Here is an 18,220-nt window from a genome sequence, read left to right on the forward strand (position 1 = left end):
TTTCAATAGCAGATGCTGAGCAGCTTTAAACTGCAAAAATTTTATATTTAGATCGGGTGTAAGGAAAAATAATTAGGTAAACTTACAGAATCAGTGAATCAGGTATAATTTTTACCACGCGGGAACAAACTTAAAGTTCCTTTCGATTGCTATCGCTTTCGTTAACGCTGTAAGTATTTTAAGGTTAGGTAATTAACATAAATGCTACTTGAAAAAACGAACCTTACGCGTATCCTAACAGTGATGATACAATCGTTAAACCTTGATACGTTAGCGATAAACTTTTTATACGATAGAATAAACTTTAGTAACTTGTAGGTAGAAAACTTTTAGAATTTTAATCTGCAGTAACTTTTCTCGATGCTTCTGGACCGATGATTCAGCGAAATAGACGATCCGAAAACCGCCCAACAGCTAAACGTCACTTGATTGACAGCGACGATCCTCGTCGCAAAGTGCACCTCCTGCAGTGCTCCCAGTTGTCAACATCTGGCGCCAGTATTACTGCGGGGAATAGCTTTTTCTACGCCCACGTTCGGAACACTGACGATTTGGCCTATTAGTTAGGTGTCGGAGAGGTAATCAGAAGACTTGGATAACTGACTGCCAAATGTAAACAAATCGAGTTAAAGGTCATTTCGGATGCACGCAGTTGCACTTTACCTAATAAACGTGGTTTCATCTTAAAATCACTTAAAACTTTCAAAAAATTGATGAAATTCAATTGGGTGAAACTTTCTGTTGATGCATTTTCGTTGGAACGTGAAGTTCGCCTATTCAAAATAGGGGTTAATTTTTCTATAGTCCTGTTTGCCCCTGATAGTGTTCGTGATATTATGCTGGTTGTTTTACCAAGACTTTCCAGTTTTGGGATAATCAACCTAAAAAACGACCATGTTTGTCGACCAGCTGCCCGTTTTTGTACCGAAAGTTTTTGAGGGTAATTGTCCTGTCTCATCTGTAGACGCTCAGCAAGTGTGCGTAAGAAATGTCAAAAACAATTGTCAACAAGAGTTAACTCTATTCGTGTAGGACCAATAGGCGTAACTAAAGAAACTATAGTAAACAAAGAAGCGCAATCTGATCCCTTTCGAAATAATGTGCTTGCAACCCTGCTGTAGGTCTGCCTTTAAGACTGCTTGGTTTTGCTCGATTGGAATGACACTGACAGAAAATCCAAAAATTCCAATCGTGACATTTCGTCTCTTTGTTTACTATAGGCTCGTTAGGCGTAACAGAGTTGACAAAACGGCATAATTAGTTTTTGCGTGTAGGACCAACAGTCCTATTTGGTGCTGGTGTTCACGCTCATATTTTTTCAACCATTAATGACTTTTCTTGAACCATTTTTTGAGATTTTTGATAGAACTGCCATTATTGTTGTTTTTCAACCGTAATGAACTGTTAAAATTCAAGCATTTTGTGAGTTCTAATGAATAAGCAGCAAAATGGTTAAATTTCAACCGCAAAATATATGATACAATTTGCAGCCATCTTTGCAAGAGTTCGTGTTTGTTTTTTTTTAACAGCTTCGCAGTGAATTCGCTGGTTTTAGTTTATTATAGTGACTTTATGTATAAGATAAAGATTACAATTAACGCGTAAGTATCTATTAAGCTATCACTATAAAAAAACAGTTTTGATGAATAAAATTTAGGGACACTTCCAAATTACCATAACCTTAATTTTTTTTTCTCGTAGTTGATCGGAAGAATTTGTTACAAGAAGAAACCAAGAGATTTCGCTGAATGATTTGCAGGAAAAAATAGCATAACTAACGAGAACTATGCGAAGAAATGAACCCGCAATCGGAGGAAAATTATTTCACCTCATCAGAACGGCACGGACAGATTTCTCGGAGACTGGCGGTAGTGGCAAACATCTGCTAGGAACCACTCTGCTTTGCCATATGATAAAACATTTTTTAAGAGGTAAGCTATGTTATTTTGAACATTATAATACCCCGTTGGATTTTATTTTCATAGTAACATACGAATAATTTTTATTCTGTTTCCTATCCGTTGCAGTGATGATCTAAAAATCACTTCCCTTCGCTCATTGAGTCCGAGTCCAATTCGAGAAGCTGCGTTAGGAAACATGGGAGGAGCGGATACAAGATCAGGTGCTGTGCAGTCACCGGGGAGGAGGCAGCAGCACTTGCGAAAATGCAACAAAATAGTGCATATTCATTGTAAACATCCAACACGGGAGATTTCGATTCATGCGACCTGAACAAGTTTTCGATAAATATTTTTAGTTTTTAATATTAATCCAAATATTTAAATAAAAGCTCTTTTGGATATACACGGTTTGATGCTTGTTGTTCTACATTCATTCAGATGTTTTTGCATAGAATTTTTCATTCCATTTTGCAAATTTTTACTTTTGTGACCATGTTTAAAAAATAACCATAATCCAAGTTCTCCTTGAAATCTCATTTTATGAATTTTCACTGAAAACTCATAAAACGACTTGATCCACAAAACTTCGATTATGGTTATTTTTCAAGCATTAATGGTTCAATATGGCCGAGCGTGTTCGAGATATTATATGAGTTGTTCTTGACATTTCTTACGCACACTTGCTGAGCGTGTTCAGATGTGACGGGACAATTACCCTAAAAACTCTCGGTACGAAAAACGGGCCGTCACACAGGGGAAAACTAGTGAACCTTCATATAAGAGAAGCGACATCTGATCCCTCTTTAAATAAAATATTTGGCAACATCGCCGAAATCTTGGACAAAAAAATCCCCAGCACTGTTTTCTGGCTCAATGTTCAAGCTCTAAAGTGAACGCTTCTTCAATCCAACAAAACAACATTGAACTCGATGCCCGAAGGATCGCGATAAACGGTATTAATGACTTGAATTTCGTTAATCATCAGTTAGTTTTCTAACCAGAACCACGATTCACCGAAGCATTGACAAAAATTGCACCTATAATCATAAATTCATATGACCAGCTAAAAAATTATCTGTTTGAACTATAACAACAATCACAATACCTTCCTTGGTTTAGTTTTCAATAAGAAAGGTAAAAGCTCTGCAACAAAATGCTCGGATCAATTGGAATCGATTTTGACAGTTCTTTTGCTCGATTGGAATTTTGTGTTTCAGATGTCACTTCTCTTATATACAGGTTCACTATATATAGGGAAAACGATGTAAAAAGGTGATCAAATTTCTTTACGCCAAAACGGAGCGTTTTAGACCCATTCGCTTCAGTCCTGCTGCACTGCTGCCAACTGTGAAATTTACGAACAGAGTGAGCTCAAGTGTAAACAAAGTGAGCATATTTATGAGGTTTTTCAAACACTTCTTTCATCAGTTAAAAAAGGTTTTTTTTGGTCCGTTTCTTCTACAAGTTTGTTGTTTAATGTAAGTAGATTCAAATTTCGTATAGTTTTAAAAAATTTATAAAACGATCTAGTGACAGATGATTAAAATAAAATGCATGTTTAATTCATTACGTTATGGAACTCAACAAAAAACATTATTTTATGATGAATTTTTGCTTCAACCCTCCCCGTTTTTTTTCACTAGAAGTTAATAGAGATATAACTAGTTGCAAAATGATTTTTGGTAGAATTTTAAAATTTGAAAATACCGAATTTTTTAACATAAAAAATCACTGATTTCATTGACCAAAATAAGCATAGCGGATCTCTAGCGGAACCGGTTGTGGAATGTGAATAAAGGTCAAACGACCTAGGTGTGTTTTAATTTATTTACTTAAAAAGTTTTGAATGCTTAGTCAGCCAAACATTGCAAATAAAGTGTGTTTAACCTCAAAGATGCATGCAGTTCGAGTAAGCGAGTAATGACTATATGCGAATGGAAGGCTACAGTTTGTGGTGTCTATTTACTAAGTTCATTCGGTTACAATTTGGTTATTTAAATAATGTAAAAATGATCTTTTTTCCGAACACTTAATAAGTTTAGAAAAAGTTAAAATAGTTATAAGGAATGAATGGAAAAAAAAGTTCAGCGATTAAACATACAATTATTTAAGAACGATACTTCATCACATGATTCACATCTGGTAATCAATTTAATAAAGCCTCACAATATGTTCGGCAAACAATTTTAAAAAAAATCAAATTATCGGTTTAATATTAAATTGCTTTTAAAATGAGGTTCTTTTTTAATTTGACATCAAGTATGAATAACTAACATGTCTAAGATTTGTTGATATTATGGTTTTTAAATTATTTAATCATTTAGACATGAAAAGTACATTTTTTGAGTAAAGTATAGTTGAATATTAAAGTAATAATAAATTTTTCATAATGAATGCTGATTTTTGTATTAATTCACTTACCTTTGTGTATATTTTCAACTGAATCAATCCAAAAATAACAAAGAAAACCAAAAAAAAAATAGTCAACTTTCAAGCCAATTTACCATACCTTGACGACCTAACACAACCAAAACTCGCTAATATGTGATTTTTCGAACATTTTTTAAGAATATAAAGTTGGAAAAAATTGAAAAATGATAATTTTTCATTGATAAAATCACTATTTAAAAAAGCTTGTTTTTTAATACCATTTGAAAGCACTGACTTCAACCGCATAATACTCACCCTGAGAATACATTGAGAAAAATAAAAAAAGCAAAAAAAGAATCTTGAATAGTTTTCCGAACTTTCCCTTACATCAGTTTTTGTGAAAATTCGGCAAGTGTTTCAAAATTTCACTTTTAAAAGTGTTGTTTCCATGCATCATTTGTTTACATTTTCCTTCACTCTGTTCAGCTGTCAAAATCCAGTGCGCCCGACCCCAATAGTGTCTTCGGGACATTTTACCTACATTTAAAGCACTTTAAAGTGAGCTTTTGAAAAAATGATTCAATCTCTTAGCAATGAGATAGAAAAATTATCTTTTGTAATTTTCATTTTAGAGCAAATATGTATTTGGCAAGTTTTAAGATTGTAAAAATATAGCAATTTTGTTGAAGACGTCAACTTCGTAGAAGCTAACCCAAAAAAGTTAGAAGGGTTCAAAATAAAAAAATATTTTTTATTCTAAATTTTCAGTTTTTTAACTATATCTTTTCAGGCCGAGCTTATTCAAGCAAAGTATGTTTGAAAGAGTTTTGAGTCACCTAAAATTGAACAGTTTTGTCGAACACCCTTTATAAAAATGTTCAGACTGAAACGAGTTAGATTGGAAAAACAAAGAAAAAAAAGCTGTTTTTAAACACCTGTATCTTTCTAGTTCGGATGAGTTCGGTTCATTTTTTCGGTTGCATCAGAATCAAACAGGTTCACCGTTATAAAAACATGAAGTTAACAGTAATAACCCGATTTTGTGTTGTCACTCGGGTCACTCGAGGACGAATCTTCTGAGAGGAAAAGATCGGGCAATTACTGACGGTAATAGACGGTAATGAGTGTTTTTGGCAGCACTGAGAGTGCGCGCAAAACCAAAGATTGAATACTGCTCACATCTCCTAAAGAAATTTGTTTACATTTTTTGGTACCTTTTATTTCAAATGGACGAAAATAAAATTAATTCCGAGTTAAAAGTTCGAAGAAAATGTTTACAAATGAAGCCAAATTTGCCAAAAACTAAGCATTTTTGATATTGTTTTTTGAAGATGATCATTGTTGTTTGAATAAACTCTCCATATCGCAGTGTTGTTTGGAATTTGAGATGAATTTCGATTAACTGGTTGCGCCTTTCCGAACAAGGCTGCTAATTCACTTCCATTGAACTTTTCTGAAGAAATGTGAAGAGAAATACGTTTATCCTGAATTTGATCAGTAAAATGTTTATAGTATTCTCAGAAATATTAAACCAGTGTCAGTAGGTATAATATCGTTTGATTTCTACATCGTTAGAAGAAGTTTAAAATTTCCCCAAGATGGGGATCACTGGATTGATACCATTCTTGGAGAAAGCTTCCAGCAAATGTCACCTCCGAGATCTCAGGGGTCAATGCGTTGCAATCGATAGCTACTGTTGGTTGCACAAGGGTGCCTTTAGCTGTGCGGACAAACTGGTTCGGGGTGAACCTACCGACTTGCACATTCAGTATTGCCTAAAATACGTGAACGTTCTACTATCGCACGATATCAAACCGATCCTGGTGTTTGATGGAAGACATTTGCCAGCTAAGGCTATGACAGAGGCCAAAAGACGAGAATCAAGGGACAGCTCTCGCAAAAGAGCTGCCGAATTACTGAGAGAAGGAAGAACTGAAGAGGCCAGAAGTTTCCTAAGGCGTTGCGTGGATATAACGCACGAGATGGCATTGCAGCTAATCCAGGAATGCCGCAAACGCAATGTGGATTGTGTAGTGGCCCCGTATGAGGCTGATGCTCAGCTGGCCTATCTGAACAAAAAAGGGATTGCTCAGACTGTAATAACGGAGGATTCTGATCTCATGTTGTTTGGATGCAGTCAAGTTTTGTTCAAATTGGATTTGACCGGAACAGGTTTGCTTATCCGTTCGGATAAACTTCATTTGGCCATGGGATGTAAGGAACAGAAATATACATTCGACAAATTTCGGTATATGTGTATTTTATCTGGCTGTGACTATTTAGATTCGCTTCCTGGAATTGGATTAGCTAAAGCTCGAAAATTTGTACTTACAACAGAGGAAACAGATATCAAACGGGCTTTGGCCAAAATTCCAGCATATCTCAATATGCGGAATCTTGTCGTTTCAGAGGAATATAAGATCGAATTTTTGAAAGCAGATGCAACTTTCAAACACATGATCGTCTACGACCCGACCGAACGAAAACAGACTCGTCTCAACGATCCCGAAGAGCTGGGAACCGATTTGGAATACTGCAGTAATGCAGGTTCTTTCATCGATGAGGAAATGGCAATGGACCTGGCTTTGGGAAACGTAAATCCTTTCTCGCTAAAGAAACTCGACAATTGGCACCCCGACAATCAAAGTTGTCGACCAACCGGAGGACAAACGAGCAGTTGGAATCAATCCGCAATCACTAAACACCCGAGCATATGGAAACCAAATTACCAACAAAAGCATAGATCTCAGGTGAAACCGGACGTACGTGAAGATCTTGCTATTAGAAATATTTTTACTTTACAAGAACCCAAGCGACCGGCTCCTAATCCCGAATTTGAAACGACTGAGCGAGATGAATCGATAGACGACGTGCTCCAAGCTTATGGTATAAAACAAACGGATCAGCCACCGTTGAAAAAACTGTGTCTTACGCTTGCTAATCAGGGGCAGCAGCAGCTAAGTTCAATCAATTCAGTCGATTTCCAATTACTTAACGATATGGAATGCTTAGAGAGAAGCCCATTGAAATCCCAATCACGTAGAAATCCTTTTCAGGTAGGAAGTTTATCTCTGTACGTTATAAGATTAAAAGGCTTAACTTTTTTTAAATTTACAGATTACTTCCACCAGCATCAGCTCGAATGGCAATCGTCGAACTACCGGAGAAAGGAATGCACTGCTTTCTCCAACTAAGCTTACTTCTGACAATACCTCGCTTCTTAATAACGTAAGTCCCGTTAAGAGGAATGAATTCAACTCGAGTAAACCGTTGCAAACTACACAGACTACCAATTTGGGAGGTTCTGGCAAATTTGATAAATTGAGTCGCTTCAAACGGACAATAGTTTCAAAAGACGGTCAAAAAGTTATAAGTCGCTTTTTCAGTTCATCTTCATCTCATTCTGCTAACAAATCACTAGATGACGCCGTTTCTTCTACAGAAGCAATCGATAACAAAGCATTGGATTCTACCAAACTCAATGAAAGCAACGACCCAGACGCCACCACTGTATACTTGTTGTCACCAGAGGCGAAACTGCATCACAGAGGTGATAAAACACCTAAAAAGCAATTATTCCACCACAACCCGCAACAAAACGACGAAGTTTGTTCACCTCCGCCTCCGAGCAAAAAAGAAAGTGCCGTTGAGCCGGTGGACAGCGGATTTGTTGATGAACCAGAAGGCGGTTTCAGTTCATCACAGAAAGAAAACGAAACGACGAATTTAGAGAACGGCACGGAATCAAATAAAAAAAGCAAATCCTCCCGATTACAGTTGTTTGCAAGAAAAGAATCGTCGCAGTTAGGGACAAAGTCCCTGGATTTGACAGACAACTTTGAAACACAAGGACACAAAGAAACTAGTCCTGTGGGGTCATCAACTACTTCTTTACAAGATGATGTTATCGAGATTGATGAAGATAGTATGCCGGACAACGGAACGGGGAAAAATATCGAAAGTGAATTTACTCGTCAGGGTCACTCGAGAGAACAACCACTGCTCAAAGCCACTGCCACTCAACCACAACAGAAGCTACCGAAATGTACCGCCTCCGCCTCCTGTCGACGGCTGGGTTTGTCGAAAAATAAGAAATCCGCCGATATTGGTCCAACGCAAAGCAAACTGTCGATGTTTGGATTCCAGAAAAAGTAAGTGTTTGAAATGTTAAGAAAAATGTAAGGTAACGTTTTTTTTTTTATTGCAGGATGCAACTCAAGTGATACTACTTAGGCATTCCATTATCATGTGTTGCATTTTTTTTGTTGATATTAAAAGGAGTAAGCTGAAATTTTTGAATAAAACTATGAAGTCTAGAAAATTGTGTTGCATCAATTAAAAGAAAGTGCAATTATATTTATTCAATAAATTCATTCAGCATTACCGAACACAAAAAGGTGCAATTTGTACCAGATAGGGATTTCAATATGTCCAATCCTTACCTCAATCATGCCCCTTCCCTTCCAATCCAATCCTTTGTCAATTAAAAAAATCACAGATGACACAAAATGTTTAAACACTTAAAGTTTTACAAAAAAATCCATGAGGATCTGCTTTGAGTTCGGGATTTTTCTTTTCATTTCCATATTGAACAACTGATGGAATCAACTCTAGTTTAGTTAATATTTTCTTGCTTTTACTTTATGACTTTATTGTGTTCACATCATTTACGCCCTCGTAATCTTTTTAATATATTATATATCTCAGATAATAATAATTTACGACTGTTTCCTAATTTTTGTCATCCCCTTATTTGATTTCTTACACTATGTTCATTTGCCCTCTGCCAGTACTATATGTTGGTTGTTTTTATTCGATTGATAGGTTTAGTTTTCTGAAATTTGGACTGAATTTTCTCGCTTTAAGGATTTTTAAGTGTAACGCGCAATTGCCATATTTGCTTCCCAGCAGATATTACTTCTTGTCAGTAAGCAGCTTTTTTAATGCAGTTATAGAATTTTATGAATCAATAAAACACTCTTGTGTTCAAATTTGTTTTTTCGCTCTATTGATCTTCCGAATGGTTTAGTGACTGATTGTGTCAGTTAGATATAATTGCGCGTATATTACTGTGCTCTCTAAAGCATTTCTACACATTGTCCTGTCAATGGCAATTTCTAACTGGTACTATTTTATTCTCACTTTAAACGAAACAACATTCACAGCTCCCTATTATCCCTCTTTCCGTTCTTGTTTCTCAGGTTAAACTATTCATCACATTTTAATAAATCGTATTTGCTTCCTCTTGATTTGATGCTATGATAAGCAGAAGTTCATTAGTTACTGTTGAACAAATATACCCTTTATAGTCAATTAACAAACTGAACTGCTTCAACGCATTTGGGCTTATTGTTTGGAACTGTTCTAAACTGTTCAAATTTGTTTACTCTTTTTTAAATTACATCGGTTTAACTCGGTAGTTTTGATGAAAGTTTGTTTTTTTGTAAAGAAGTGACAATGGAGAAAGAGATTTAATAGGAAGACCCTAGAAACTGAAGCTCATCTCATCAGATTGTAAAAGTGAAAAAAAACCTAACACGGAAGAAGAGTACTAATTGAGTTTAGGATTTAAATGACAGTGACGAAATAAAATGAAAGATAACTTCAATTTATTATTGAACCATTATTGTAGAATTTTGTAAAAAAGCTGCCGTTTTGCCAAATTTTCTATTGTAAACTTCCAAAATTGAACAAGTGTTTTATGTTATCGGTTTGCGGCTAGCGTTCCTGTTTTGTGTATTCGGTATTTTAATATATTTCGTCCGGTTTCGAAAAACTTCAACCATCTTATGGCGCAAAATTCAAAGCGAAGCTACTCTCTGACTATGTGTGTGTGTGTGTGATAAAAGTAATAAATATTTTACTTATTGTTTGTAGTTTATCAATTTTTTTCTTGTTTCTATCATAAAAGGGTAGGATATTTTTTTCGTTTGAACTCAACTCGTGGACATAAATGATTTGAAACCACATATACATAGTTTAATCTGGATAAAATAATGACTCACATAAGGTAACTTAGTCGAAAAATTTGTGAAATCCTTTTGAGATTGTGGCTTTACATTCGAAACATGGGGGTCAGCCAATTTCTCATTTAACCGGAAGCGACGATCGGAAACGTGTTGTTTGTTCGGCAGTCTTGTAACATTTGAAATCCTGAACTGAATTGCGCATTCAAGCTTTTTTTATTTCGTCACTAGCTAGTACGGTGATGGAGTATTCGCGGTTGAGATCTTTTTTTTTTTTAAATTCGACTTTGTTGCTTACCCCGATAGTATATAATTACACGGTTAGATACAGAACTTGTAACCCCCTCGTAAATACCAACTTAAAATGTAACAACTTTAAAAAACAATTGAAAACCCTATTCTTAAAGAAAACTAAATAAATTCTGTACAATTTGACTTTGGTGTGATCCGGCAGAATTTTGATTCAAAGGTTCAGCTGTTTTGCTCTTAGCTCATTCCCTCGAACAACCTAACCTTCAGTGGCATTAAGCCGGATTTGATTGTGAACTCACTTTACAATTCGAGAAACAAAAATAAAATACGGCTGCTTCAGCACCATTCGAGAAAATCAAACCAGATACGCCACAGCCTTTGTGTCCATGTGCTGTATCAGTGTGCGCATGAAGGCCATCTCCTTGCGAGCGTTTTCTAGTATCACCTTCGGATCCTGGGACTGGCAGCGGAGCAGATTCGGCGCAAACACCATGGCCAGATTGGACGAGTCCATTTTCGTGTTTGCTACTACGTCCGGCAGGGAAAACTGCTGTAGGAAGTGGACCAAATAGGTGAGGACCTGTGAAATCAAAGTTGATTATTGCAGTTAGTAGGTATATTGTTGCGAGTGATAGTTTAACTTACTAGTCGATTGATTTTGGGTAACTTTTCTACTATGGCAGCCACTTCTACGGGATCTTCCGTGGCCACACATTCATCGTACAGCTCATCCGGGATAAGTGGATCGTACAGCTCTCGGTACCACAACTTTAGTAGACTAGCAGGTGCATGGGCATCTGTTGGTAAGGTTTATCAGGGAAAATATTTTATAATACTAATAGCTTTGTATTGTTATGATTTCAACAATGGTGCACTCACCCATAGTTCCTTTATTTTCTGGGAACTCCCACCGATCGATACGGTTTTTCAGAAGACTGACTTCATCAACATCAGCTGGTACACGAAATATTCCCTCAGTTTGTTTGCCATTCAGTAGTAGTACCTTCAAAAACAATAATAGTAATAATAATTTGAAACAACGATCAAAGATGATTGAAAAATCTGCCAAACCTGCTCGGAAAGCGTCGTTTGTATCCAAGGCAGCTGTCGATCCGGGAACTTGTCCTTCTGAAGATCCATAACTTCAGATAGCGTATTTCCGAACATACTGTCCCGGAATATCTGTTCCCGTGCCTGATTGATGTCATCTTCACCTGGCTTTTTGGCCTGCTTTCGACCAGAACTACCGATTCGATCCAGCCTTCGACAGGCTATCGTGGCATAGTGCGAAATCTGTACATGTATCGGCCATTTACCTACTTCTGGAAAACTGGTAGCGAACGAAGGATCCCGATGCCTGTTTATATAACCCAATAGAGCCGGTTGGAAGGTTGGTGAAGGAGGAACGAACGACAAGCAAATCGCGATCAGTTCCCAACCACGAATGAGCGAATCTCTGCTAGGATTTTCCGTCGTTTGACGGCACATTTGAATGTACAATTCATCTCTGAGTTGGGCCTGGCCCATTGCCATTGTGATGATATCGATTGCCACCGAATTTAGACTCATTCCTACCCGAGCCTTGCGATCACCCATATAGATTTGAACCAGTTTGAACAACTCCGTTGCCATCTTCTTGCCCGCCTTGTCTCTCGCCAGCGAAAGCATTGGTCGACTTATGGCATTAGGGGTCCAGCTCAACATGTCCTGTATAGAAGACTTCTTTCGGAAAATACCCTTCGAGTGCAAGTTCAGATTATCCTGGGCGAATTTCTCGATATCGCACTCCTTCAGCAGTGCCATCTCCGCTATCTTATCGGTCGGGCCGCCAACTGTTCCCATCATACTGTGGGCCATCAAATTCTCCTGGAAGCGTTGCAACAGGTTTGCCTTGGATACAGCCGTCTTGTTCTGCCCATGGGAACTGGCTTGACTACTGTCAGCCGATGCACCCCGATCCACGGAATCCGACCCGAACCCCGAGCTTTCCAGACTCTGTTTGGCGGCATGGAACGGGGAGAATTTGTGCAGCGGCGGGTGATTCTTAACCGGACTATAGATTTGGTCCTGTATACTTTCCAACTTGGCCGTAACTTCTTCGGAACTGCAAATGTAAATGGCTCATTTTAGTACACGTTTAGATTGATGATATACATGAGTTTAAGTTCGCGATACCACATCAATATTCAAAGACGTTAAACCTAATATAGTTACACTTAGCCATGAGCTCAGAAAAAAGTGGGAACGACGGTCTTGCACCTCATATCTCAGGAACAACAGAACAGATTTTACCAATTTTACCCCAATGTTATTTATTTATTGCAGTCTCGAGATTTAATTTTGTAATAAGAACGTTTGTTATTAAACTTTAGCATTTTTAACTAACTATCAGAATGTAGAGACTCCTTTTTTGTTAAATGATCCTTTAAAGCTTAACGTGATTTTCCATCCTTCCTACGTGGTAAAAAAAAATACGGTTTACTCATTTAAAAAAAACTGCGCCTAAACATATTTAGATTTAACGAAGTTCGAAACATTGATCCCCCAACATCCTTGATTTTATCGCAATACCTCAAGCTTCTCCTTACTTTCAATATTTCAATATTATGTCAATAAAAATACTTACATATCTTCCTTCTCCTCTCGATCCCCAAAGTTGAAATCGATGTTGTAGTACGAAACACCACCACCTTCGCCTTCGTCTTTCCGGAACGCTCCGTACTCCTCGTAAGGATAGTGCGCCAGATAGTCTCCATGGCCATCCGAGTGATCGGAGTCTTCGTTGTCTGGTTCATGGCCGGAGAATGAGTGCTCCGATTGGCTGTCCGAGTGGAACGAATCCGAGTCCAGGAAATCTCCGAACCCGTAGCATCCGGAAAGCTTGGCCTGCTCCAGGATGTAATGTTGCAGCGGAAGAAGATGTTCGAGCTTTTCCTACAAAAACAATTAAGTAAGTTTTTGGATAATTTTCTTATAAGTACATATTTTCATAAATATTTTTCTCACCTTATCCCAATTGCAGTACAGTGGTGAGGTGTTGCCATTGTCATAGTCAAAATCGTAGCTTTGGGTATTAGCGTTTTTAGCCTTCTTCCGCTCATGGGTCTGCTGTACTGCTGGGACCTGTTTGTTGAGCGAAGCAGAATTGTTGGAAGCCACAGTTTGCGACGATCCAGTGCCCGCTTTCTTTTCCAGCGTTTGCTGTCGTTGTTGCATTTCTTTGTTGTGTCGATCTAAATTTGGTTTGTTGAGATTCAAGGAGAATTGTTCCTTGCTGTTGTTGGAGCCGGGCTTCTGCCCAACTGCAGCATTCATTTCGTTTTGACTAGAAGAAAGCTTTCCACTCGATGAAGATGTTTTATGAAGACTACTTGTCGTTTGACCGACTCCTCCACTGCCAGTTCCCATTGAAACTGAACTTGGGGACACTTTACCTTTGTCGATTTTCATCTTATCCAAATACTTTTCTGGCTTACTCATGATGTCCAGGTTGAAGAGTTCGGAATCATTACTTTTATGACTAGATTTGTTGTAACTTGGCGAGACCTCAACGGCCAAGGCGGAAGGACGTGGAACCTTCTGTTGTTGCTGTTGCTGCGGACTGATGGGGCTCTGGGGACTCGAATCGCTCGAATGTTTCTGGTGTGATGGCGGTGGCGGCTGTGCCATGGAAGACGTTTTCGTCGATGATGTGGTAGTGTGCCGTCTCCTCGAGATCGGAGTGTTTTCAACCGATTTGAAATATTTTTCGTGCATAGAATCATCACTCGCACCACCGTTGTTCCCATCAAAACTACCTTTCCGATGGGAGGAGGAGGACGAGCCTTGCTGTGGTTGTGCTGACTGGCTGTGGTGATGATACGGTCGAGTGCTGCTGGCCGGTGTTACACCAACAGGCCCGGCCGACGTGATACCGGCAGCCGATAGGAAACTTCCGGACCGTGTAAGCGAGATTTGTGAAACAGGATCTGCACAAAAGAAACAAAATTATAAATACATAGTATTTTATCAAAATCTCAATTTTGAATTGAATTTCAAAATTTTTTAGAGTAAAACATCTAATCTTGGAGTTCCAGCATGGGTTCGTGAAAAAACAGTCTACGGTTACGAGTTGGCTACATTAGCATCCTGAGTAATAGTCCTGAAAAAGTTTTCCAAATGGATTCAATATCTATTGAATTTGCGAAAGCGTTTGACGGTGTCCGGTCTGGAATCATATTGCAAAGATGATCGAGCAGATTTTCCATCTTGATTACCCGATTGGATTTGCCTCATATCTTACGCTTTGGGAGGCAAATGCATGGTGGATAATGTGCAACTCGAGACACCATAGTGGTCATATCACCTTCTATTCACAACTCCCGTAGGCTGGGATGCGAGTAACCGAAGCGAAGATCAGGTACCCAACCCCGGTGGATGCTTTGATCGCATGCAGATTGAGAAGGAGGCCGCATCTGTCTGTTCCCCAGGTCAGGGGCGACGTACAACAACAACCGAGCGTCTATTCTCCGGCTCCGGGGCGGCTCAAACAGCGTCTGTCTCGCAGCGAGCGGCTGAATTTTATGAAATGTGGCTCCCATCAGCTAAGTCCAAGATAGCAGCCCCATCGCGGGATAGGGACCTCAGGCTAACAACCTACTGCTCCCGATTTTTAAAATTGTTACGGAATCCGTAAGAAATGACCTGGAACTTTGGCGACGACTTTTAGCGTGAAAATACGGACACGAATTAGAACTTGGAACGTTTTAACCCTTGCCCAAAAAGGCAAGCTGGCTCAACTTGCTAGAGAAGCTAGCTGCCTCAAGCTTGAAATTCTGGAACTGAACGAAGTCCGTTGGCCTAACACTGGAGAACACAAGACACAGTTCGAGCAAGTACTGCTTTACTCTTGCATACAAGCAGAATACATTACTCGGGAACGAGGAGTTGGTTTCCTGTTGAGCCCGCAGGCCCATGTGGCCCTCATTAGATGAGAACCGATAAACGAAAGAATAATCGTAGCCAGATTTAGAACACGGGTTAGAAACCTTTCAATGGTCCAGTGTTATGCGCCAACTGACGTTGCCGATTTGCAGGAGAAAGAGCAGTTTTACAGTCAACTGAACAGCGTGGTAGAGAAAACTCCGAAGGGTGACATTCAAATCCATTTGGGCGACTTCAACGCAGAGATTGGCTCCGACAATCAAGACCTTGAGCGCATCATGGGGCGCCATGGCCTAGGATAGATGAGCGAAAACGGAGAGCTGTTTGTAGAATTTTGTGGCAATAACAACATGGTGATCGGTGGATCGCTCTTCCTCTATCGACCAGCAAATAAGCCAGCGAGGGTATCCTTGGGTATCCCGAGATGGTCAAACAGAAAATCAAATTGACCACATCTGCATCAGCCCAAAAAGGAGGAGCCTTCTTAATGTCCGCAAAAAACGAAGCGCAGACATTGCATTTGACCATCACCTCGTCCTTGGCGAGATACGACTGAGAGTTGCGCGTGTCCAACGGCGCCAGGAGAAATTCGAGTGTCGATACGACGTCCGCCGGTTGGAGAATCAAGAGGTGAAAAGGGCATACGTTGAACAGCTAGAATCCCGAGCTTCGGAATTGCCAACAAAAGGAACAGTCGAAGAACAGTGGTGTGGAATCAGGAATGCCTTTATCGTAACGAGCCATTGGTACTCTCGGTAAAGTTTGTGGAAGAAAAAGTGAATGGATGTCGGATGAAACTTGGAGGATGGTTGATGATCGGAGAAAAGCGAAAGTCGGAACTGGAAAAGGCAGTTAAACGAGCTTGTAGACGAGACAAGAGAGCCTGGACAAACTCCCTAGCCGAAGAGGGAGGGAGAGCCGCCGCCAATGGAGATATCCGATTTCTTTATGACATTTATCGCCGCCTCAGTGGTGCAAGGACTAATGAAAGAATGCCACTGAAAGAGCGAGCAGATCAGTTATTGACCAGCTCAAACCATGGACTGAGCACTTCAAACAACTCTTCCGAGTCACGAATAGCGATGGCCAACAGAACCCGCAGCTTGAAGCGCCAACAGTAAGTCACATTAATGGCGTCAACTCGGATACGCCCTCGCTGGCTGAAATAGAAGCGGCAAAGAAATCCAACAAAGCACCTGGGATCGATTGCATCCCTGCTGAAATGCTGAAAGTCGATCCTGCCTTGTCAGCACAAATGTTGCACCGTCTTTTCGCTGACATTTGGGATACTGCAACATTCCCGGCCGACTGGATGCAGGGTATCCTCGTAAAGGTCCCGAAGAAAGGAGACCTGACAGAGTGCGGTAGCTGGCGAGGCATAACGTTGATCTTTACAAACCTCAAAGTACTCTGCAAAGTGATCCTGAACAGGATCCAGGAGAAAATCGACGCCACACTCCGACGGCAACAAGCTGGATTCAGATCCAGGCGATCATGTGTGGACCACATCACAACGCTACGAATCATACTGGGACAAATCAACGAATTCCAGGACTCTCTTTTGCTGGTGTTCGTTGATTTCGAAAAAGCATTCGACCGACTTAACCATGAAAACATCTGGGCGGCTCCAAGGCGAAGAGGAGTACCAGAGAAACTAGTTCATCTCATCGAAGCACAGTACGAGGCACTTTCGTGCAAGGTCTTGCACGACGGTGTCTTGTCCGAACCAATCCCGGTGACTGCTGGAGTGAGATAGGGATGTATCTTATCACCGCTACTTTTTCTAATCGTAAATAATGGATGAGATTCTGACTGTGCACCGAACCGAGGATTGCATTGGAATCGTTCAACAAAGGAGCAACTGAACGACCTTGACCTGGCAGACGATATTGTTTTGCTCGCCCAAACGCAACCGAATATGCAGAGCAAATTCGACGACCTCACCGAAAGCTCCAAGGCAGCAGGTCTCAAAGCCAATGTCGGAAAGACCAAGTCGATGGCGATCAACACAGGAAATCCCTCCAGTTTCATAGTAGCTGGGCAACAAGTTGAGAAAGTGGAGTGCTTCCAGTATCTTGGTAGCAGGCCCGTGCGAAGGATCCGTCCATGGGGGGATTTTCGAAATTCAAATTTATCCAAAAATAATAACAATACCAAAAATACACAAGAAATAAGTTAATTGATTTCTAAACCCTTTCTTACTTATAATTATCACTCCAACAAAAAAAATATTAAATTTTACTAAAAATAAATCAATCAAAACGAATCAAAATGAATGTTTCAAATCAATGTTGTTTCCGGTAAGTCATTGATGAATCATTCTAAATGATGTTCCTTATTCTGAACTAGAAATTAATTTGCTTGAAAATAAATTTTAAGCAGTTTAAATTTGAAATCAATATTTCCGAAGCACCAGAAAAAGAATGCAAATCAAAATTTCGAATCAAGCTTCGGACATAAAAATTAATGTACAGATATAGAATACATAAAATATCACACCAGATTTCATCTTGTTTTACATTTCTTTTCTCCATTTTCAATGGAAGGATTGATTTAAAAAACCCGGTGTTGTATCTTCAATTTGAAAAAAAAAATATCACGATTAGAAATGTGAATTTTCGATAAGGGAATTTTTTAAAAAATTTATTCAATTGTGAATAATCGAATTTTATTTGATAAAAAGAAGAATGTTTTTTTTTCAAGCCTCCCAGTGATCAAAGTTAAAGATAAAACCATCTTCTATATAAAGATTCGTCCAGGTATTAGAATAAAAAGCTTAAAGTTCTGAAGTTCAAAATAATAACTTTA

At 39.1% G+C, this 18,220-nt stretch overlaps 2 protein-coding genes and 1 long non-coding RNA gene across 3 annotated transcripts in view; 2 read left to right on the forward strand and 1 right to left on the reverse strand.

Annotated features, from left to right (window-relative positions):
• The first annotated feature begins 1,444 nt into the window (after positions 1-1,444).
• Positions 1,445-2,300, forward strand: LOC129750368 (uncharacterized). Its single transcript, XR_008738385.1, has 3 exons — positions 1,445-1,601; positions 1,702-1,931; positions 2,028-2,300. It is a non-coding gene; the product is annotated as an uncharacterized LOC129750368 (long non-coding RNA).
• A 3,406-nt stretch (positions 2,301-5,706) lies between these two features.
• On the forward strand, positions 5,707-8,611 carry LOC129756011 (exonuclease 1). The gene is made up of 3 exons (XM_055752794.1): positions 5,707-7,327; positions 7,389-8,422; positions 8,479-8,611. The coding sequence occupies exons 1-3, from the start codon at positions 5,870-5,872 to the stop codon at positions 8,492-8,494; spliced, it is 2,508 nt and encodes an 835-aa protein (XP_055608769.1). The 5' UTR covers positions 5,707-5,869; the 3' UTR covers positions 8,495-8,611.
• Positions 8,612-8,885: 274 nt separating this feature from the next.
• The window catches only part of LOC129738155 (uncharacterized), a 70,620-nt gene continuing 61,285 nt past the window's right edge, over positions 8,886-18,220 (reverse strand). The window contains exons 5-10 of the mRNA XM_055729340.1: positions 13,496-14,457; positions 13,116-13,423; positions 11,561-12,593; positions 11,369-11,492; positions 11,135-11,286; positions 8,886-11,069 (exon numbers count right to left, since the gene is read on the reverse strand). Coding sequence (XP_055585315.1) covers positions 10,845-11,069; positions 11,135-11,286; positions 11,369-11,492; positions 11,561-12,593; positions 13,116-13,423; positions 13,496-14,457 — 2,804 coding nt within the window. The 3' untranslated portion in view covers positions 8,886-10,844. The remainder of the gene's footprint in view (positions 11,070-11,134; positions 11,287-11,368; positions 11,493-11,560; positions 12,594-13,115; positions 13,424-13,495; positions 14,458-18,220) is intronic.

This window comes from Uranotaenia lowii, chromosome 1 (genome assembly GCF_029784155.1).
Source record: "Uranotaenia lowii strain MFRU-FL chromosome 1, ASM2978415v1, whole genome shotgun sequence".
Lineage (NCBI taxonomy): Eukaryota > Metazoa > Arthropoda > Insecta > Diptera > Culicidae > Uranotaenia > Uranotaenia lowii.